The sequence below is a fragment of the Hordeum vulgare genome, chromosome 5H (genome assembly GCF_904849725.1).
Source record: "Hordeum vulgare subsp. vulgare chromosome 5H, MorexV3_pseudomolecules_assembly, whole genome shotgun sequence".
Classification (NCBI taxonomy): Eukaryota; Viridiplantae; Streptophyta; class Magnoliopsida; order Poales; family Poaceae; genus Hordeum; species Hordeum vulgare.
The window spans coordinates 453,289,712-453,312,793 of record NC_058522.1 but is presented as its reverse complement, the minus strand read 5'-3'; the positions used below and the strand labels follow the sequence as shown (position 1 = coordinate 453,312,793).

The 23,082-nt window shown below is 44.6% G+C and overlaps 2 protein-coding genes across 2 annotated transcripts; both read right to left on the bottom strand.

The window, feature by feature from the left end:
• Positions 1-462: 462 nt before the first annotated feature.
• Positions 463-2,162, bottom strand: LOC123396862 (putative cyclin-dependent kinase F-2). Its single transcript, XM_045091655.1, has one exon. The coding sequence runs from the start codon at positions 2,160-2,162 to the stop codon at positions 651-653; it is 1,512 nt and encodes a 503-aa protein (XP_044947590.1). The 3' UTR covers positions 463-650.
• Positions 2,163-2,243: 81 nt separating this feature from the next.
• On the bottom strand, positions 2,244-4,146 carry LOC123396099 (AAA-ATPase At4g25835-like). Its single transcript, XM_045091134.1, has one exon. It carries the CDS (start codon positions 3,946-3,948, stop codon positions 2,404-2,406), a length of 1,545 nt encoding a protein of 514 aa, XP_044947069.1. The 5' UTR covers positions 3,949-4,146; the 3' UTR covers positions 2,244-2,403.
• Positions 4,147-23,082: the final 18,936 nt, after the last annotated feature.

The following is a 23,082-nucleotide window of genomic DNA, read 5'->3' as shown; positions in this document are numbered from 1 at the left end:
TGATTTCAGGCTGCAGATGCCTGGATTAGAACTGATGGAGACAACAGACCATGCTGCCACCACTGCCCTCGATGGTAAGCAAATCCATATCTGACAGTGTTGCTCTTGTTATCTGATGAAATACTACACCTGGTTCTGCAAGCAATTGTTCTGCAGCGCACTTCCTCTGTCCTGTGCACTGTCAAGGAAAATTTGACTCTTCCTGCATTATGCCAACTCATTCGAAGTTAGAAGAATTAGATCATCTCTTTGAACGAAGTTTTTCATATGCAAGTGACTACGTTATCTACTTTTGCGTTTTTTCACATGCAAGTGACTCGTTTTGACACTTTAATTGAAGTAAGTAATCACCTACTCCCTCCGTTCCTAAACATAAGACCTTTTAAAGATTGCACTATGAACTACATACGAATGTACATAGACATATTTTAAAGTATATATTCATTCATTTTGCTTCGTATGTAGTCTCCTAGTGAAATCTCTAAAAAGTCTTATATTTTGGAACGGAGGGAGTAGATTGTAGGAGTACAATCCAGTCCAGTACAATTATGATATTTGTAAATTTCTGATCGTAATAAACAAGCTATACATTCTTATTCGTTCCTTCGCCGTTTTTCGTCAGTTTAGTTGTTTCTTCCGGTGTGGCGAATTCATCTAACTGTTGCTGCTCCTCTCCATGCAGTGTGCCTGGCCAATGCCGTACCGCCGATCCCGTGACCGGAAGCATCATCAGTTCCAGCACGATCGTCGGCCTTGAACCAGGGACACCGGAGCGCGGCGTCAGCCGTCAGCCTCTTGCTGGGGTTGCAGGTAAGGAGGCCCTTCAGGACATGGAATCCGTGCCACGACAGCAGTTCCTCCGGGAACAGCTCTCGCAACCGGTCGTGGCGCCGCACTTCTCGCTGCCGTGCTCGCCATTGCTGCACCTCGTCAGCTCGGAGCGCGGACTCGAAGTGCTGCCGCGTTTTCTTGCCCGGCGCGCCGAGTACATCGAGTATCTTCCCGACCTGGCCCGTCGCCTTTTCCCCGGCGAACAGCTCATCGCCGGAGAGCATCTCTGCCATGACGCACCCGAGCGACCACATGTCGACTGCCGCGTCATACTCCGGCTTCTCCAGCAGCATCTCAGGCGCCATGTACGGGACCGTCCCGGCCAGCCCGTAAGGCGGCTCTGCCTTGGCCGTGGGCATTGCCAGCCCGTAGTCGCAGAATTTCACGGTGCCTCCGTCTTCTCCGACGAGGATGTTTGTGGTCTTCATGTCCCTGTGAATGATGCCGCGCTCGTGCATCGCCGCGGCGCCCGTGAGCAGCTGCCGCATGACCCGGCGCACACCGGCCTCCGGGAACGCGCGGCCGTGCTCTTCCACGTGCCTGTCCAGAGCGTGGAGCAGGTTGGGCCCGACGTAGTCCATGACGAGGCAGTACTGCTTGGTGCCTGGGTCGCGCATGATGGCATGGAGGCCGACGAGGTTGGGGTGCCCGCGGCACGCCGCCAGGACGCAGGCCTCCTTGAGCAGCTCGCCGGCGTTGGGGCGCCGCGCCCCGCCGCGCGCGTGGATGGTCTTGAGGGCGACGATCTGGCCGGTGTCGCGGTGCTGCGCCATGACGACGCGGCCGGAGGAGCCCTTGCCGAGTCTGCGCATCTGCTTGTAGCAGCGGGTGCTGCCGATGCCGGCGTCGCGCCGCCTTCTCCCCTTCTCGCGATGTATGTCCTTCGCGCCGTCGTGGCAGGCATCATTGATCATGGCGCATATTGCCTCGACCTGCTTGCCGCTCATTGTCCCCGCGGCGGTGTGCTCGTCGGTCATGGCGAATATGTCGGCTATACGCGCGGCCGTCATGGTCGTGGTGCCCGCGGCGCCGGCGGAGGGAGGCGTCAGCGTGAGCTGTGCTTCTTCCAGCCGGAACCCCATCCACAGGTTCTTGAAGATCACCAGTATTCCCAGTGATATTTCGATGAAAATCCATAAAATTCTGCAGTTCCGAAAGAAACGAATCCCACGGGCTGGACACGCCTTGCCGGCGCGCTCGTCGCCGGTCATGGTGCAACCAGCGCCAGCTCCCGTAAACGAGACTACGTGACAAGGAATAGGAAGGTATGAGCGGGGTTCAAGTATACGTGGGACGGGAGAGGAGCAAGTTCTTATTTTAAAAGCCGTCATGTCCGGTGCCGTACGGACGAACGTGCCGCTCAGAGCGAGGTTCGAATATTACTCGGACATGAAAGCCGTCACTCAAGCAGCGGCAGCAACCCGATGATGGTTAATACCTAATATAGCTTACAAGAAACCATCAAACCCATACATTAAACTTGTAAAGAAGCGCCCGATTTTTTGCCTAACCTAAAACACAAGCCAGACGTAATCGAGCCTAACCTAAAATGGAAGTCAGACGTGATCGAAGCTACACGCCTCTCCGGCCGGAGTCCGACTTGGTGAGGCTCCGAAGCCTCCCCAAGATCCTGACCTTGCCCTCCCACCCGCCGAACCCCTTCCTGCCTTTCTTCGTCGGCGACTCGTCGGAGAGCTCCGCCGCCGAGTCCTCCCACTGGAGATCGTCGGCCGCGTTCACCCTGGCCTTTAGCTCGGCTGCCAATTCTGTCACCGCCGTCTCTGGCTCGTCCCTGTTCCTCAGCAGCACCTCGCCCACCTCGGCCGGCGTCATCTCGGCGCCGTCCCGTATGCAGCCCTCCGCCGCGTCGAGCATGTCCTGGTCGCCGACGCTGACGCCGACGTACCGTTCCACCAGCTCGCGCATGGCGTGCACGCCGCACGGGCCCAGGCGCACGTGCACGTCCATCCTCCCCGGCCGGAGCAGCGCCGGGTCGATGCCGTCCACGTGGTTCGTCGTGAACACGATGATTCGCTCCTCGCCGCAGCACGACCACAGGCCGTCGGTGAAGTTGAGCAGCCCGGAGAGGGTCACCTTCCCCCGGTGGTTGTCGGCGCCCATGACGTCGTCGTCCGAGTCGGACGAGTCATCGGAGGCGGCCGTGCGGCGTCTCTTGTGCCGCCTCATGGAGGCCAGGCCGCGGTCGCCGGTGAGGTGGAGGGAGCAGTCGATGTCCTCGATGACAATGAGCGAGCGGTTGGTCGTCTGGATGAGGAGCGCGCGGAGGTCGGCGTTGGTGGTGACGCGGGTGAGCTCGAGGTCGAACACGTCGTACCGGAGGTGGTTTGCCATGGCGGCGATCAGCGAAGACTTACCCGAGCCGGGCGGGCCGTGGAGGAGGTACCCACGCTTCCACGGCCTCCCAGTCCGGCGGTAGAACTCCCTCCCGTCGGCGAACGCCGTGAGGTCAGCCAGGAGGCGCGCCTTGAGCTCCGGGTCCAGCGCGAGCGTCTCGAACGTGGACGGGTGGCAGAACGGCACCGACGACCACGACGCCGAGCCGCGCGGAGACGCGGCGTTCGTGTGCAGCCTCCTCGCCCGCGACGAGCGCTCCAGGCTGTCCGCCGCGGCCGCGAGGTGCGCCAGGTAAGCCGGGAGCACCGCCGCGGCGTGCCTCTTGGGGAGGCGCAGCGAGAAGGACCGGCGCTCCTCGAGCGAGTCCTGGAGCGTGTCGGCGTGGTGCGTCCACACGGCGCGGTGGCCGTTGAAGGCGTCGGGCACCGAGTGGTTCGGGGACAGCGACACGGACGGCGGCGGGGCGGCTGCGCCGGCGTTGCCAGCTACGGAGCGCGGCAGCGAGAGCGTGAGGCGGGGAGGGGAAGGGGAGGAGAGGAGCAGGGAGCGGTGAAGGTAGAGCTGGACATGGCGGTAGAGCGCGTTGGGCTCGACGGCGGCGGAGCCGAGGAACTCCGGCACGTCGAAGTAGGAGTAGGGCGTGAGCGAGTCCTGGAGCGACTGCCAGAGCGAGTGGAGGAGGGAGAGGAGCTGCGTGGGGAGGACGTTCTGCAGGATGGTGAGAAGGCCCAGGAGCGACCACATCTGCGACAAGAACTCCATTACTGTGGGAATGGAGCTTTCAAGCTCAGCTTTGCTGCTGCTCTGCTCAGTTGCTTGATGCTGCCACCTTGGGTTTTGGGATAACAGCGTAGTGTCACTGGGGTTTTGGATTATCTTGCAGTTGTATGAAGCCAGGTGAAGGGAGCGTCAGTTATAAAGAGACGGGAGAGGGTCCGAGGAGGAGGAGGATGGAAAAGATGAAAATAAGGTGTGCACTGTTACAAAAACTGTTTTTTTCTTTAGCCTGAATTACAGCATGTATGCATGCATGCACCAAAAGGTTGATAGGATAGGTAAGAATACTAATCCCTTCGTCTCAAAATAAATGACTCGAAAATGACTCAGTTTTATACTAACTTTAGTATAAAGTAGAGTTATTTTATAATTACTTAATTTGGGACGGATGGAGTATTTGACAACCACCTATGGTGCCCACTCCAATCATAAAACTTGTCACTAAAATTGTGTTGAAATGTGCTTTATAAATGTCTTTTTAAGCTAGTCTAATTACACTTTAACTATACTAGCAAAAGGGCCCATGCATTGCAACGGGAGAAAGAAATACCACACGCTCTTAATTTATAAAAAATGGTCTATAATCTGAGAATTTGTAGTTACGACACAAATAAAGATTGTCTTATCCTACAAAAATGCAGTTCAAAATTTCAGAGGTCTTCTATTTTAACACGGCTTGCATGTAGATTTAATACGTACAAAGAATCAGTCAAGTGACCTTCAGTTTCATCTCTAATCCTGATTTTGTTGACGTGTTCATCCCCAACCCGGATGAGTACCGGTATGAAAGAAAGACAAATAATGACTTATTTATTAAGATTGCACCGTAGATAGTATTTTTATTAAACGTTTAACAGATAAAATAATATCATATTTAAATTCTACATATTTTTCTAATCAAATTCCATATATAATATGTTAAATTTGGAGTTATGGTTTAAAAGATATGAGTTTTTTAAAAAACATTTAATATATACTACGAGTTTAATGACATAAACAGTAAGGGCTTTTTTATAAAATCACCTCGGTGGGTTTTCCGACGAAAGCGATAGCCTCTTTATTATTAGGTAAAGATGTAAGTCATCTAAATTTTAAATTTGGATAAGTCAATTTTCTTACCGTTGATTTTTTTTAAAGATTTGTGTTTTTTTTTCTTCTGTTGTTTCATTGCTAGGCTATTTTTTGACTTGCCCCCGTCTGGGGTAAGTCAATTGTTTTGTAGGCTGGTTTCTTTTTTTTCTTGTGTTGTTTCATTGCTAGGCTATTTTTTGACTTGCTCCCGTCTGGGGTAAGTCAATTGTTTCGTAGGCTGGTTTCTTTGACTTGTCTCAGTTTCTTCTTAGTCTGATTTTTTTTACTTGTCTTTATTTGGGGTAAGTCAATTTTTCCTATTGGGCTTGAAGCCTATTACACATGGTATGTTTCTTTGTTTGTATGTGTTTTTGCTTTTGCTTTTTTTATATATTTTAGCCATTTTTTACTTGGCTATTTTTTGCATCATGTTAGCTACCTATAAATCGCCTAAAAACTGATTTCTTGTTGGTTATTTTTTTGGTCGTTGACTTTTGCTTAAGATTTGTGCCCCTTTTTCTGCTTTGTTGTGCAGATTATTTTGGGCTGGTTTTTTTCTTGACTAGCCACATATTTGGGTCAATCAATTGCTTAACGGGTTGAAGCCATTACCTGATCTAGCCTCCCACTAGTAAAAAATGACCCTTTAGCCCCGGTTTTAGAGGCCGATTAGTCCCGGTTCTGGAACCGGAACTAAAGAGTCGGGACTAAAGACTCAAAACCTTTAGTCCCGGTTGGCTTATGGATCGGGACCAAAAGGGCTCCACGTGGCGCTATCTGGGACGGGTGGAGGGAGGACCAATACCTGTTTTTTTGTTTGACCCGAAAAGGTAGATTTTTTTTTGAATTTTTTGATTTGTTTTTATGTTTTATTCTAATTTTCAAATCCTTGAATTATTTGACAATTTAATCTCTAATCATCCATCCTCACTACAACTTCCTGACCGGTCACCCATCCTCTCACTATTTCAGCCCGAACAAGCTTAACATCCTAGTTCTATTGTCCCTAGTTGCTAAGTCTGCAGTTGTTGTTTCCTCACAATAGTAAGCTATCAGTCCTAAACAACCTTAGGTCTTGATATCATGTCACACGATTTAATTTTTTGAATTCTAAACAATTATTAAAATAAACAAAATAAGTAACAATAATAGTGAATTTCAATGAAAACAAAATAATATTTTATTCATTTTTTGCCATTTATTCATCTAATATGGCATAATTAATATCTTTAAATATGTAAATCGAAATTTGACAAATAATATATCCATTATTATCACAAAAATGTGAGGAATCCAAATATGACATCATTTATTTATTTTTAAATAAAAATATTTTTCCAATTTTTCTAGAAAAACTGATTTTTGAAATAACATTTTTTACATTTGGAATTTTGAGCATCTGAGAAAACTTCACCGGGCAAGCCTTGGTGAAATCGAGTCCCAATTTTTCTTCAGTTTTTTTTATATATTAAACTTTTTTGATGTCGTATGCAAAAGTTACGGCTGTTTTACATTTTTTTTCTTTTTTTTGCAAAAACAGTCAAAATTCATATCTCAAAATCATCTCACCTTTATTTCAAAGCGAATAAGAAGGATCTGAACTTAGTTTTTGCATTTTCATATTTTAAACGTGTTTTTAATAGTTTTTATATTAAAGCATATTTTGTCAAAGAAAATGTAAAAACATGAAGATTAATTCAAAAAATAGTGAGACTTTGGATCTACACTATATAGATTGAATATGTGTTAATAAAAAACATGGGGCTCAATTAGAGTAGGTCCAAAAAAACTTGATTACAAATGGGGATGTTTACCCTGCGTGGGAGCTGAGTTGGAGCATATTTCTCAAATTCAAATTTCTATGACCTCCTCTAAATCACCTCCAATTTTGCATACATAATCTCCTACACAAACTTAGATATGTTGCCAAGGTTTTATTTTATTTTTGCATTTTTTCTCTAGTTTTTTATTTATTAAACTATTTTTTGACGTCGTATGCAAAAGTTATGGCCATTTTACATTTTTTCCTTTTTTGCAAAAACGATCAAAATTCATATCTCAAAATTTCTATACCAACTACACACTAAAACCTAACTACATCTCAAAGGATTTTATTTTTTGAAAATTTCAGAACAAAACCCCCCTTTAGCCAAAAGTCCAATCATACCGTCGACTACATGTGCTAGCACCGTCCCCGCCACAGTCACAACTAAGGTTAACCAAGCCAGAGTTAACCCTCTCTAACTTCATTTCCTATTTTTCATGCATTTAATGATTTTTTAAGCTAAATGACCCTGAAATTGAAAAGCCCGACAAATGAACTCTAAAAAAGTTGAAACTTGGCACGGTATCATCATTTCATCCACATAGCATGTGCTACAAAGTTGAGAGGGTTACGACAAAAACTGGATGCACTTCGTGTACAAACTGGACCATGTCCTTCGAAGTATCAAGGTTTCGGACGAAAACTCGTGTGTTACAAATGCATTTTTTTTAAAATTATTTCAACTCCAGACTTTTTGTGCATTCAATATGCACCATACTACAACATGTCAAAATCTACAGAAATAACTAACTAAAAATAATAATAAACAACAATTAAATGACTAAAACAACTATATAAGCAAAACAGTATTGTTTTAATTAAAATACTAATTCAAATTATTCTAAAAATAATCAAATAAAAATCTTACTGTGAGAACAATCTAACACATGAGTAGAAGCAAAAAGAATTTAATTAAAAACTATTTGTAAACTCAAGTTTTTCACAAACTGGATTTGAAGCAAATTTGAACAAATTCAAATTTAAACCATTCAAATTTGAAAACTAATGGCACAAATAGAAACTAGACAAATTTTTGAATCTAATGCAAAAAGAATCACTAAAAAACATCAAATATCTTAAAAGATATAAGCAATTTAAAATGGAAACTACAAATAGAAAACAAATTTAAAAACAGAAAAAACAAAAATTTAGAACCCCTTTAGTCCTGGTTGGTGTCTCGAACCAGGACTAAAGATCTACCCTTTAGTCCCGGTTGGAGACACCAACATGGACTAAAGCCTTCAACACCTTTAGTCCCGGTTGGTGTCTGCAACCAGGACTAAAGGTTCCATTTGAACCGGGACTGATGCCCGACCGGCGCCCTTGCCGCTCGAACCGGGACTAATGCTAACATTAGTCCCGATTCGTAATGGAATCGAGACTAATGTGTAAATCAAGGTGGGACGAAATGGCTCTTTTCTACTAGTGTCCCCTTCTCCCTTCCGTTCTTTTCTGTTTCTTTGTTTACATTTTTTTATATTACAAAGTTGATTTCTTTTCCTTTGTGCGTATTTTGGCTGTTGGATGAGTCTAAATACGCGCGCACATACACCCCCGGGCCCACCGCACACACGCACGACCCCCCCCCCCCCCACACACACGCAAGCATGCACACGCACACACACACACATTATAAAATATATGCAAAAATTGCACTATTATATGAGTATTTGAAAGCACATATACTCCCTTAATGATTTTGATAATTCATGACAACATACATTTCCTCTTGGACTAACACTTTTACCTAGATATTTCAGGTTTAGTCCATGAAGGGCTATGGCTAAAGTGTTTATGTGGAGACACCCCTGAATGCAAGAAAGGAATAATATTGGCTCAAGCTTCAAGATGGAAGACTCTTCATTTTATATTTGTGAGAAATCATTTTTGAGTACATAGGAAAGCCAATACTATTAAAAGGGGGTGAGGTAGTAAAATGAACTGATTGCTCAAATGCTCAAAGTTAGCCACCAAAACACTGAGTAATTTTTCCCACATATCCACTCTGTCAAGTTCCACATACACAAATTCAGTGTCACCAACATTGCCACATCGGACCCACCGAGTTTGATTCTAAGATAGAACTCTAGCCATTCCCACCAAATTGGTGCAACCGAAATTGCATCGGTGCTACCGAGTTTGGGTGACCAACATTCTGTTGCTCAGATACACAAAATCAGAATTTCCGAGTTTGAGTATCGGTGCCACCGAGTTTATTCATCTGACCGTTAGTCACCTTTTCTGTGCCACCGAGTTTTATATATCGGTCTCACCGAGATTCAAAAGCTCACACCTTTGAGCTAATCGGTACCACCGAGTTGTCCACTTCGGTGTCACCGAGTTTGCACTTTTGCGTGTAATGGTTGAATTTTGGATGCTGCCTGTATATACCCCTTCACCCACATCTCATTCGTGGGAGAAGCACTCGGAACACACAGTCTATAAATTCGTGGGCCCAGATGCCTTGTGGGACCCACGTGGCTTCGCTGACACTAATTCCAAGCCTATAAAAATACAGTATATTGTATTCCACTAATGATCGACCAGCTTCCTTAAGCATACAACTTAAGTACGATTCCAACAAATGATAATTCCATGAGAATCTTGTAAAGCAATTTCATGCATAAATACATGTGTAATTTTATAATGAGGTATTCTGAATATTTATAATTCCTATCAATGTTTGGATATAGTTACATGACATATAATTCCAACAATGTGGACTAGGGTTCATGCGGGAGAGGGGAAAGGGGAAAGCCAGTACCGCCGAGCCGCCTCATTCTGTGGATGGCCGCTCTGTGGATCCCTCTGCTAGAAGTAGTCGTCGCGTGGGTCTTTACTAGACCCAGTCCGGCCCATAGACCTTGGCCTTCGGTTTCCTGGGCCGGTTAGCCCGTGGGGTAGCGCGCGTGGCCGGGGTGTCGCTGCCCCGTGGGTCTCTTCTGTCAGGGCCGCTGATAGGAAGTTGCTTGAAGAATCACCAAACTATTTCCTTAAAAAAAAAAAAGAAGAATCACCAAACTAGCCAGACACGAATTCCACAGCCCAAACCCCAAAATGGTAGCTTGAAGGCTCGATTCGCACAATGTGCATGCGACGATCCTCATCTTCTGGTTAAACAAGAATGGAAGAATATTTCGGCCGTGGGTCGTCTGCAGGGCGGAAGGAGAAAGGAGCATGCAAAAAAGAGCTTTAGAAAGCGTCGGGAAGAGAGGCCGGGGTAAGGTGCAGTTCCTCTTTTCCACACGTTCTTTTGCTCCTTTGTCATCTTTAGGGAGAAGGGTGGTGGCGGGCGTCTCGGAAACCGGGAAGGACGGCGTGGTGGCGCTGCCGCCTGCCGGCCGGTCCAGCCAGCCAGCCAGCCGTGCTGCTCAGAAAAAGGTGGGGCGCACGGTGGAGTCCCAGGCCGCCCGGGACGATCTCCTACCGCATAGAACGTTCTCTTCCCCCGCTGACACCGCACCATTCCCTGCTCCCGGCCAGTGACCCAGTGCATGCCACAGATAGATAGTCTGGTACTGGCTAATCTGCTGCCTGACTAGCTAAACAGGACGAGGCTACTTGACTTGCTAATGTGATTCACTATGATTTGTACCAACTTTAAGTGCTCTATAAACGAACTACTAGATGGCACCATGTCCACAGCCCACTGAACTACACTGCACTTGAGTAGTAGAGCTGTGGAGATGCCTGGCTCCTGCAACGCACTTTGTACGTGTGGATGTCACATGGGAATCAACCTTACACGAAGCGTCCGTCCGTTTCGAAAAAAACGGTGATCTCACACGGAGGGAGCATCATTGGATTCTCCCGTCGGAACGAAAGACAAAAGGCCAGGTTTGTTATTAGGCGCTCATCATGGTCTCTCTTTGGCCAAAGCAGCCATGGCAGATTAGTTTAGGCTAGCCAAAGGCTGGGATTAAAGGCCCTAACTGTCTTTTGCAGCTGATTTTGTAGCTGAGGTGAGGTGACGGAAGGAGTGTTCGGGCGGAGCCAGACGCCTTTCGTGTGTCGGGGGAGGGAGGGAATATATGCCAAAACGAAAACCCATCATTGCGGGGCGGGCCTTTCCCGCGCATGCAAGTGCGTGCGGCCTACCTTTTCTCTCTTTCGCAACATGGGCCGAAATTCGCCGGAGCTTGCTTGACATGCCATGTCCATGTAAAATGAGCTTTAGCCATGTTATCTCAACGCTGAAAAACAAAGTTACGTTATACTCCCTCCGTAAACTATAATATAAAAAAGTTTAAATCATTAAAAAAATAATCTAAACATTCTTATATTAGTTTACAAGGGAGTATTTTTTTTTCCGGATACATTATACTTATCTCATGATCATTTGTCTATGTGATCTTATTTTCAAGTTACTGTATTTCTTTTTAGTTTTGTTAGAGACAGTAGTAAGTCGTTGATTGTCTTTGAGACAGCTAACCGCTCGTTCCAAGCGTTTATTTTAGTTGAAGCCACTATGTTTCGGACATGATTTTTTTGCGACGGATTTCTAAGAAGAATTACATGTCTTACTAGTCAATGAATTGTGAATCGATGACAACCCTAATTAACCCCTAGTCTAGTTTTCTCTTTTGTGTTTGTACTTGATTTTTCAAAATTAATCGAACAACTCTTTTCTTCGTGCATGAAATGGCAGAGTTCTTGCCCTTGCCCCAGCAAGTTGCTCCAAAAGTGGAATACTTCGAAATCACCAGAACAAATGCTAAGCCACCACGAATTTAGCATATCATCTCGGTTTAGGTCTCACTAAGGATAATAACCATTATTCTTCTACGCAAAAAAAAACCCACTACAAGCCCCTAATGTTCTAGGGAAACTAGGTTTGCGTTGTTCTTATTGGTTCAATTGATCTCAATAAATCCTCGTCATCTTACGCAGGGCCGTCTAATTTCTTATGTAGTCGGTCAACGATGTGTTAGGCACATATTCTGCTTGGAGCTGGCGTCATAAGGGGTAGGGAAATTTTTCATCAGTTCGAGGGATTTCTCACTACTTGTGAGTATTTTCCATTTTTTTTGGATTCCTTTTCACACGGCCAGCTGGTCTGAGTATTTAGAAGGCCCGTATCTTGTAATGACACGTCCATCTATACAGTAATTTTACACTACTCGCGGTCACAATAAAAGAAATAAAAAAATGTGATTATAGAGGTATACTATCAAATTACTCCAGTGTGGGAAAAATGTACACTACCACTCACTCATGTTTCAGATCAACCGTGGCTGTTTTGTTTACAAATGATAGGGCTCTAGTCGTGTAGCTAGAATACAAGGCGTAGGACACCTTTGTTTTGTCTCTAACTTTTGCGCCATCTTTCTTTCAGAAAACACATGGTACTTTACTTGAAAGGAATTTTCCTGCGTGCATTCCGTTCGGCATGTACGTCTAGTATTCTCTACAAACCTATGCCGAGGGTCAGATTTCGAGTCCCGAAAAAACCTTGCTTTCCTGAGTGTGCAGACTTTCTTCTTTACTCGGGGACCCTTTTGAATTGCCTCTTTCGTGCAACCTTTTCCTTTCCTTTATTTCAAGCGAATTATGACGACTTTAGCTGAATATGATTTGTCATGCAAGTTGACAATTCGACATATTTTTGGGGCAGCTCTGATGTTTCCTTCGTCTCTACTATCTTTATCTCTGGATATATCTCTATCTCTACTTCAGCAAAGAAAAAAGGACGCCCATAAGAGGGCAAAGGTCTATAAACAAAAAAAATGGTTCATCATGAGAGGCACATTTTGAAGTAGCAGAGGTCTTCGTACTTGAATACATATAAACACATTACGGATTGTGTAAAGGATCATGCATTGGACTTTGTAGCCATCACTGAGTCTCGCAAACGTGACTTGTTGATACGTGATCTTGATCATTTTTCATGTGGTTACGATTATGAATGGCACGTCTTACCCCTGTCCGGGAGCTCATGTGAAATCATGCTAGGCATCCACTTTACATACTTGGAACTTTTGTCCATGTCGAAGCGGGAATATCATATCAAATTTCACCTTCGAAACAAGTCCGACAACTTCCTTTGGAGTTAGGTGACTGTCACTAGTGGAAAAAGGGCATTTAGTCCCGATTCAGTTGGGTCATTAGTCCCGGTTCGTGAACCGGGACTAATGTTGGCCCCGGTTCGGCCCCAACCTGGGCTAATGGCCTTCCACATGACGGGGCTGGGAGGGGGGGGGGGGTATTAGTCCCGGTTCGTATTACGAACCGGGAATATTTGTTCGCTGTTTTTTGGAGCAATCTTTGGGTTTACGGTTTTGCAGTAAATTGGATGGGCTATTTTGCTGCTCCCTATTTTCCTATTTATTTATTACATATATATTGCACATCGTCACGAAGATATTACACCATCTCATCCGTCGTGCTTTGTCGAACATATTTACAAAATGTAGACACGAGTTACATGCACATATATGCATCTTTTTACACTATATCATTTCATATCATTTCCGTCGAATGGTAATAGTATTCTCTCTTGACATCTAGGACCTCTGCATCTAAGAATCCGGCAATTTCCTCTTGAATTGATCGTACACGTTCCTGTGGTAGAAGACCGTCCCGCAACCGTTCCATATGGGCCAATATATATAAACAACTCATCATCATCTTAATCATATACCAAGTTATCATATGATATACATAAAGTAAAACAGAGAAACATCATAATGATGAACTTGTAGTTAGTTTTGCGGTGATGATGTGAGACATCGTTGGGAACATGTTAATATTTTGTCAGGGTTCAGCACCCTATGTAGAGGCATGGGATGCCCCTGTTGTCTTAAAACTTACTTCTGTTAGCAGTATTGATGCGACTTAGCTAGCAGTATGGTTTATCTGTTGTTTACCTGCTTGTTTCTGTGTCTTTTGTTGTTGTTAACCCGTTTTTTATAGCTTTTGTTGGTGGGTTGCTTATTGTTGTGTACAATATGATGGTAAGGCCATCACATTTAAATTGGGTGAGCAAAACACAAATGTGTATGCAGCCAAAGAGCTATGGTTTGCATTTGCTTACCCCTTAAACACAAATGTGAGCAACCAAACAACCGACCCGAAAGTGACCTTTGATGGAATGCATGCAACCAAACTACATGCAAATGTTGGTTTGTTGCTTGTTTTTTCTCAACCTAGTTGGCTTAAGATGGGAACGAAATGCACGTACTATTCACTCTAAACAACCAAACGCGCCCTAATACTCTGCACAGAAGATAAAGTAAAGCAGTTGTTGCAGTTTTCATTAAAACGGAGAAGTTAAAGCAATTTCAACGGCAATGTCAGAAACCACGGAGCTGTACTCGATGATCTGTGATGGTTCTTGCCAGATCCAAATGAGCCTCCTTCTAAAGCGGAGACAACACCCGAAAGGTCAGCTGTATGATCATGTGGTGATAAACTTGAAAGTGCAGTCATGCCCTTAATCGTGTTTTGGTGTTGCTGACAACACACATATAGATAACTAATCACTAATCCCCATTAAGCGATTGTTAATGATCATGTGTTGATAAGGACAAGCTCATGTGCTAACAAGGACAAGATCAAGATAAGCATTCCTGAGCACTACATGCTTGATTCTTGTGGATGTTCACATGGTGGACAAATGAAGATGAATACATAAGCTAGGCTTTCCACATTGTGTATGGGAGAGCTACTTGAATACTTCATCATGTCTTGCTTTCAACTTGAGACAAGAAGGAACAACAACATCAAGCTCAAGTGAAAGGGCTAACTCAAAGGTATCAGTTCCTTTGACGTTAATGGTGCGGAGTGATGATCAGCGAATAAAAGTATACACTCAAGTATGGATCATCGGTACCCTTTTATGATTCTTGAGTCTTTAGGGATCCCGCACTATTAAGAGGGGATCACATGTTTTGCGATGAACTTGCTCAAACTACATCTCTACTTTTCTGCTCATACCACATCTCCACCGCTCTGCTGTTATGTGAAAACAGAACCAATGCCTCGGACATCCGGCTTCCTCCGGACGTCCGAGGGACGGACGCCCGACCACTTCGGAAAACCGGAACTTTATACCAGAGAAATCCAGAGTCAAATAACTCGGACTTCCGACTCTCTCCGGACGTCCGAGGGCCGGACGCCCGACCACTTCGGAAAACCGGAACCTTGAACTAGAGAAATTTGAGTCAAATAACACGGACTTCCGGCCTCCTCCTGTCGTCCGAGGGCCGGATGGCCGACCTCCTTCGGAAATCCGGTGCCCTTGAACAGAGCCAAAGTCTCGGACATCCGGCTTCCTCCGGACGTCCGGTCCCTGTTCGACTTCACAGTGGTTCCTGATATATGTACATCCCTCGGACGACCGACCCCTGTCACACGTCCGACCCCTTGTGGGCGTCCGGATATCCGAGAACTGCCGGACGTCCGACCACTGTCAGACTTAAGTGACCCCAACGGTCACTTTCCCTTCTCCACTATAAATACCCCTCCCACTTCGTGAGAGGGTGCCCAACACAGCCATATCCTCATAAGAACACATTTCTACCTCACACACATTTTCTCACACCAAATCTTAGATCCCGAGAGCATTTGTGAGCCCCTTTGAGAGTTGTTCCAATCAAAAGATAGATCGTCTCCCTCTCCTTCTCTCAACCCAAGCTATTTGAGATTTGAGCAAGTTTTGAGCATTCCCCGTGATCTTGTTACTCTTGGAGGTTGGAGACTCCTAGGCGGTAGGAGTTCTTCGGAGAGGAATCAATCCGTGTGATTACCCCCCGGAAAAGTTTGTGAGGGTTTGGAAGCCACCTCAAAGGCTTACCACTAGTGGTTGAGAAACGCCTTCGTGGTGTTATCTCAAAGGGAGAATAGGGTGAGCCTTCGTGGCGTTGGTGTGCCTTCGTGGTAACATACACCTCTCTAACGGTGACTAGCTTCCCTCCAAGGAAGTGAACATCGGGATACATCTTTGTCTCAGTGACCTTGGTTATCCTTAACCCTAACTCCTTAGTTGTGGTTTACTTGTTTTACTTGACCATACGTACATTGCATATTGTTTGTGCTCATTATATTGTGTTGGCTATTTCTTTGTACAAGATTAATCGTTCAAGCATACCCTCTATATCCACACGTTCACACTTGTAGCTTTTGATATATCGTGTGCTATAGTGTGATCTAGTATTTTGTGTCGTTCACCTACTTGTCGTGTGATATAGCTCAAGTAAGTTTGTGTAACTTACTTGTGGTTGTTAGTAACCGTGTTGTGTCCATCTTGGTATATCGTGTTGTTGGTGCACGTTGCGGTGGCTATTGCATTTAGGATTTGTGCTTGAAAAGTATCCTCTTAGTTTATTTCCGCATTAGGTTTAAGCCAAATCCGAAGAAGTTTTTAAATAGCCTATTCACCCCCCTCTAGGCGTCATCGTGGTCTTTTCAATTGGTATCAGAGCAAGGTCTCTCTTTAATTAGGTTTCACGACCTAGAGAGTATCGATGTCGACTATTGTATAAGTGCACAATGATACCTTTGACTTTGATGGCACAAATTATACCCTATGGAGAATTCGTATGCTTCATCACTTTCGGACCATGGGCCCAAATACTTTACGAATTGTTCTTGTAGGGATTGCCGACAAAAAGGATGATGCATCTTCATCTACTAATGAAATGTATCTTGATTGTGAGGCTTTTCTTGCCATTCATCGAACCATAAGTCCTGAGGTGTTTAAGTCTATCTCAACTTGCAAGTCAGCTCATGAAGTTTGGACTATACTTGAAGATTTATATGGTGGGTCCAATCTTGATGAAGACGATATTACGATGAAGGAGTTGGTGCATGAGCTCTTCACTCTTTTCAATCATAAAGAGTCCACCACTACTTCCACATCCGATTGCTTGCACACCTCATCATCTTCAATCTCACAAGGTAATGACATGGTGAGTGAAGAAATATATGTTGATGAAAATGTCATAGCCTCTATGGACACGAGCATATCTAGCACCAAACATAGTGTAAATTATTGTGCTGATAGGTCATGCATTTCACCTAAAGATCCCTCGACAAATGTCTGTGGTGATATGCCTGCTATCCCGTGTCCTCTTGATCAAAATATCTTGTTTCTCCCTAGTTGCTCTATGACTAATCATTTAGGGGAAATCAAGAAATATGAAGTATTTTTGACTAATGAAGAATCTGAGTCACCAAAAGAATCATCATCAACTCCTCCAGTTCACATGTGCCTCATGGCTAGAGGTAATAATGAGGTATCATCTTCCGTGTGCAATAACGATGATATTTGCGATAAGGATGATGATGACGACTTGACTGAAAATATCTATGTGATCAGTAAAATTCTTCATAAAGCTAAAAATAACGCTCTTCAAAGATTCCAAGATGTTATTGCTTACTTTGAAAATTGTAATGATTCACTTAATCATGAACAAGCTAAAAGTGAACAACTTGAAGATGAACTTGAGAAGAGTCATCAAGCATGTAGAGACTTAAGATCTTCAAAAGAAGAGATTGAAGTTGCTCATGATAAACTTAAAAAGGATTTTGAGGTCCTTCTCCTTGAATGCAATAGTGTCAAGGGAGAGCTCATCAAAACCTCTAAAATCTATGAGGAGCTTCAATCTACTCATGAGAAGTCTCTAACTGCTACTTACTCCTCTCATATTGTTGATGATACTTGTACATCTAACTCTATCTCATTTGAAGTATCAACATTGAAGGAGAATGTTGAGCTACGTGCTCAACTTGATTTACTAACTAGCAATTATGGGAAGTTGGAAGAAAACCATGTAATGCTCACAAGCTCTCATGCCAATCTTCTAACATCCCATAATGTGCAAAAGTTAGCTCATGAGGCTATCATCACCAAGGTAACATCAAGTGAGCCTCTTGTGGACAATGGCACTACTTCCAGTCAAAGTACTATATTTCCATGTGCTAGTCCTCGTAATTCATCTACTCATAATGTTGCTACCTCGTGTGATGAATTACTTTCCTTGCCTTGTTGCTCTAACATTGAAGCTTACACTTCCTCTAGTACTTGCGTTGATACTAACCATGCAGAGGAAATCGAAGAGCTCAAGGCCCAAGTCACTTCTTTGAAGAGAGACTTGGAACAGTGTCATGAAGGGATGTCCACACCCAACAACGTCCTGTGTGAGCAAACATCTCCGAATGACAAAAATGATGTTGGAGTAAACTCAAACAAGAACAAGAGTGGCCTAGAACAAGTTAAGAATTCAGCCAAAATCATTTTCTTCAAGTGCAAAGTTAAAGGGCACCATGTTAGATCTTGCCCTCTGAAGACGAAGTCTCAAAGTCACAAGCAACAAGGGAAGCGGCCACAAACTCAATCACATACTCAGCTACAAGTTGAAGGAAGGCCTCTTCCCAATAAGACCCAAGCCAACACTCCCCGAGGTGAGAAATCAACTGGGAAGAAAGCAAAGGGTAGATGTTGCTACTTATGTCGTGAGAATGGTCACGTCGCTTCGTCTTGCATGAGAGGTAACTTATCCAACCCAATCACTATTGATGATAGCTATTCCCTTGGGAAGGATAAGGTTGGCAATGTGTTTGCCAAGTTTGTTGGTACTCAAAATGGTGTCAAGAAAAGAACCATTTGGGTTGCCAAGCCTATTGTGACTAACCTCTTAGGACCCAACGTAGTTGGGGACCAACAAGCTCAAACTTGATCAATAGGTGACTTTGGAGGACATTGGAGACTTGGATACACAATGAAGATTTGAGGACTCTTCATCATTCGTATTATCTCAAGCCAAGTCATTTGGATTATTGAGCCCATATCCAATATCCAATGTGCCTCTTTGCGGTAACTTGTACTTAAATTGTTTACATTGAAAGTTGCCTGCCCCACTCCTTCTCATGTATAGGTTTGGTACCTAGCATGTACTTTGACATGTTGCACCTACTAGTATGATTGTTATGTGTTATCTATCATGTGTAGGTCGTTATGTATGTCATATAGTTGTGTGTAGTCCTGATCATTACTTGCATCCTAGTTGCACCGTTGTGTGGGTCTTTCGAGACGTTAATAGCTCATCACATTAAGGGGGAGTATTCTGCTCTACGCACATCACTAACCCAAAATGTGTATATATGTATTGGACTCCATCTAGTATTCACGGTGCAAGATTATCCAATCAATTCGTTTGATGTCAAAGCCATCCGAAGTTCAAATTGGCATCCACTTATCAGCTTAGTTGGATGATTGATTGCCTTGGATGATAAATACATGGATTGTCACATTAAGGGCGTGTGATATGCTTTGTGCACGTCACATCCCCTGGTAATACAAAACATCTGATGTATGCCACTCAGAATCTACCACATAGGGTTATTCTATAACTGTGTGGCGTGTCATGCTCCACATGTCTTAACTCGCATAATAACCATGTTGGTGTCTAAATCCCTTAGATGTGCGTGAGTATGACGTCCTACTACACCAATACTCATGGCTTAGCCGCTAGATCGTACCTAAAAGAAGGGCATAGTTGATGCATGCCTTTCGAATTATTTCTCTACACTATGATCTAACTAATTGGGATATTAACGTATGGCATCTAAACATTATGCTTACGGTTGAACTCCCATATCACACTTGTGTGAGTATAAAATGATCTTTGTGCTCGTTTGGCATCTACCACCACTGATAATTCTAAATACCATTGTGTTCTCTCACACATGGTATCTTTGGCTTGGTAGTGTTTTTCATGGTCATTTTATTTCGGCTTTGTCTTCATTTGACCTACATAACTTGTCGAGAAATTCATGTGTCTCCCAGTAATCTCCCATGCATGTCTTTGAGCTCGTACTATTTATTTCATAATGTTGTGGGAGTTATAATCATATTACCTACACTTATACATCTACTGGGGTGAGACATGCATGTAAGGTTGTGCAAAATGCATACCTTACATGGTTTGATGCCTTGACTGGTTCATGTGTTGAACTTGGGGTGCGATCATATGTTGATTTGTCACCCTGATCCATTTTGGACGACATGAATGTTCTGTAATTGACAATTATGTGTTCATTTTTCCAAATTGTATATCCTTGGATTTTGATAGGCTTGTGTAGGCATATCTACTATGTGTAGATGCACATGCCGTGTCTATCGTATCTTTGATCCAATATATGTATATGGTAAATCAGACGTATCCATTAAAAGGTGAAGGTGTGCTTGAAAGTAAAACTTATATCTATATGCACATAATTGAGTGATCTTACCCTATATATATTGTAGTTGGACTAACTACTTCGGACCCAATAAGTTTGGGGACCATATTGTGCTTAATTGGTGGTTTAGGTACTTTGGAGAAGCATTGCCATCTTGACTTATTCTCAGAAGAAGATGGTGCTGGTCACGAAGAAATTAGAGTCAAGACAGGACTCGACTACTTCTACGCCATACCAATGCTTTTCCGGTAACAAGTATTTACTTCATGCATGTATAACATTAGAGTCAACCCTGTGTAGGTTGCATCATTGCATGAACATAATACTTTTTCCACTTTGTAATTTCCAGCATGTTCTTGTGAATCACACTGATGAAATGCTTAGTGTTGGTGTTCTCTTAGCACTTCATGGTCATATGAATGAGACAAATTTGTGCCATGGCCCTTGTGTCATGTGCCTTGCTCTTATAATAGGAAAACTTGTGCATGATTCTATGCACTCATGCGTTTGACCATATTTTGGACCCACACTTATCATAGTAATTGAATTATAAGATTTACATCATACCATGTCCAAAATATGTTTGTTGAGAGGCCTTTGGTTGCTACACATGCGAGAATACTCCTTATCACCTCATCATCCAAATCCCAGAAATTGCCTCTGCCTACTTCTCTCTCGGTCGTCCGACGAGTCTCGGACGTCCGATGGCTAAACTCACTCCGGATGTCCGGCACATGTCGGTCGTCCGACGGCTGATGCACTCCGGACGTCCGACGCCCGTCGGACGTCCGACACATCGGGAGCCTCTATAAATACAGGGGCGCAGGCTGGGCCTTGCCCTAGCCCCCACACGCCCCCCTTTCTCCCAGCCGCCGCCAGCTGCCTGAGGAGCTCGACCGCGCCCGCCGCCACAGGGGCCCTGCCCCGCGATCTGGCTGATCTCCTCCGTGGGATCCATCTTCCATTCCTCTCCTCTCTCGATCTGCAGGTATCCTCTCAGTCTCTCTCGCGATTGGTTCCCCTTTCTCACTAGTTCATGTGTTCGTTCATGTGTTTTGACCGTGACCGTTCCCCATTGGGGTTCCAATCGTGTAGGCCTTATTCCATCATGCCCAAGATTAAGCACACTGCCCGGAAGAACTCTGCTGGCTCATCCGCTCGTGCCCCTCCTGGCACGGGGTCGGATGACTCCGATGTACCACGCCGTCCCTTCAAACGGCTCGCCCGGCGTCCTCCTCCACATCCGTGCTCCTCGTCTGATGGCTCTGACTTCGAGGATGAGCTTGCAGATGAGGAACGTGCTGAACACGTTGCCGTTCGGAAGACTATGCCGAAGCCGGGGACTTGCATGCCCTCATATATGCCACCGTCTCCTCCGGAACAGCCCGAAGGTGAAGCTCGTCGCATCTCCCTTGAACCTCCTCCTACTTTAGGTCGTGAAGTCAAGGACTTCACCACGGTTCCTAAGTCTTCCTACTTTACTTTCCGCCGCGATGTTAACCAATTTTCTGTTGTACGTGACTCTATGGACTCACGTTTCCACACACACGTCCAAGCGGACATCTTTTCTACTGTCATCGTTCCTAAGGGTCTCTCAGTCCATCATTATATTGATCTTGAGCATATTCGCACTCACCCGGCGAAATACCCGGGTGCCATTGAGCTCATTGAGTCATCGGGGCTCGCTGCCCCCTTTGCTTTTCGGTGCGATTTTAACACTGCCGCTATTCATCAATTTTATGCCACGTGTTTCTTTGGCTCAAACAACACTGTTAGCTGGATGACTTCTGATGTTGAGTCACAACCTCTTATGATGAGTTTGTTGCCGGACTCGGTTCCCCGACTCCGGCTTCAAAATCCAAAAGAATGATCCTAACCATGCACATAAGCCCATTGAGGCGTGTGGGCTTCTCCTCAAACCACTTCGTGAACTTGATGCAGACGAACGGATGAAGGATCTTAACCAAGTATCCATCTGGCGCTCTCCCTTGTTTATCATTTTCAGTGTCTTATCCGCACCATCTATCCCAAGATGGGTGATAAGGGATCCTGTAGCGGCTACTGTATTGATACCATGTCACATTTACACGAGTCCCCCAAGCGTAAGATTAATGTGCCTCACTTTCTCTGGCATGAGATTCGGCTCGCTAGTCTTCAATACAAGCGAGCCTTCCCTCATGCCCCTTCATCCAGGCTTTTATTCACCATGTTGCTGAATTCACTGTTGCTCCCACTCACACGCATCATAAGTGGGTCATTCCCACTCACATGGCGGATGACTATGCTCCTAAGAAAACCTCATCCACCTCCACTCGCCGCACTGCTGCCCGGTCAGCAACCCCTTCATCCAGCTCAGCTCCTCTCGGTCGCTTTGCCAAATTCATTGGCAAGGCACATTCTGCTATGATGAAGGCTTTCTCTTTCCAGTGCGGTCAAACTCATGATGTGGTTTCTCGTCTCGTCTCCTCCAAGAATGCCCTCAAGGCTCGTCTGAGAGACTCGGGCGCTCTTGATGTGAGTGACTATGAGGATCTTCCTGCTGCTCCTCCTTCTGACTTTGGCTTCCCATCTGGTCCTGAGTGGGCTGATTTTCTTGACGAGGCTGGTGGCAGTGGTCTTCCCGAGGATGAGGATGATGAGGATGATGCCTGATGATGATGATGTTGATGAGGGTGATATTTGAGTATGTGCTAGCATTGCCGGGTTCCTTCCTTTTTGGTCCTTGATGCCAAAGGGGGAGGACATTATCTTATCTTAGTTTCGATTTTAGTTCCTCTCATAATGTATGGTATGATGTAGTATGTCGAACTTAATGATATGTCATCATGTAACGATACTTATGGATGATGTGCTATGCCATCACTTATGGATGATGTATTGTTAAACTATCATGTGGTGATGATATATCATGATATTATCGTTGTGTCATATGATGATGAGTTCTATGCTATCCTATTGACTCATATGATATACTTTGATTCATATGATATGCTAGGAATTATTGATTCATACGATATGCTATGTATTGTTGAACTATTATG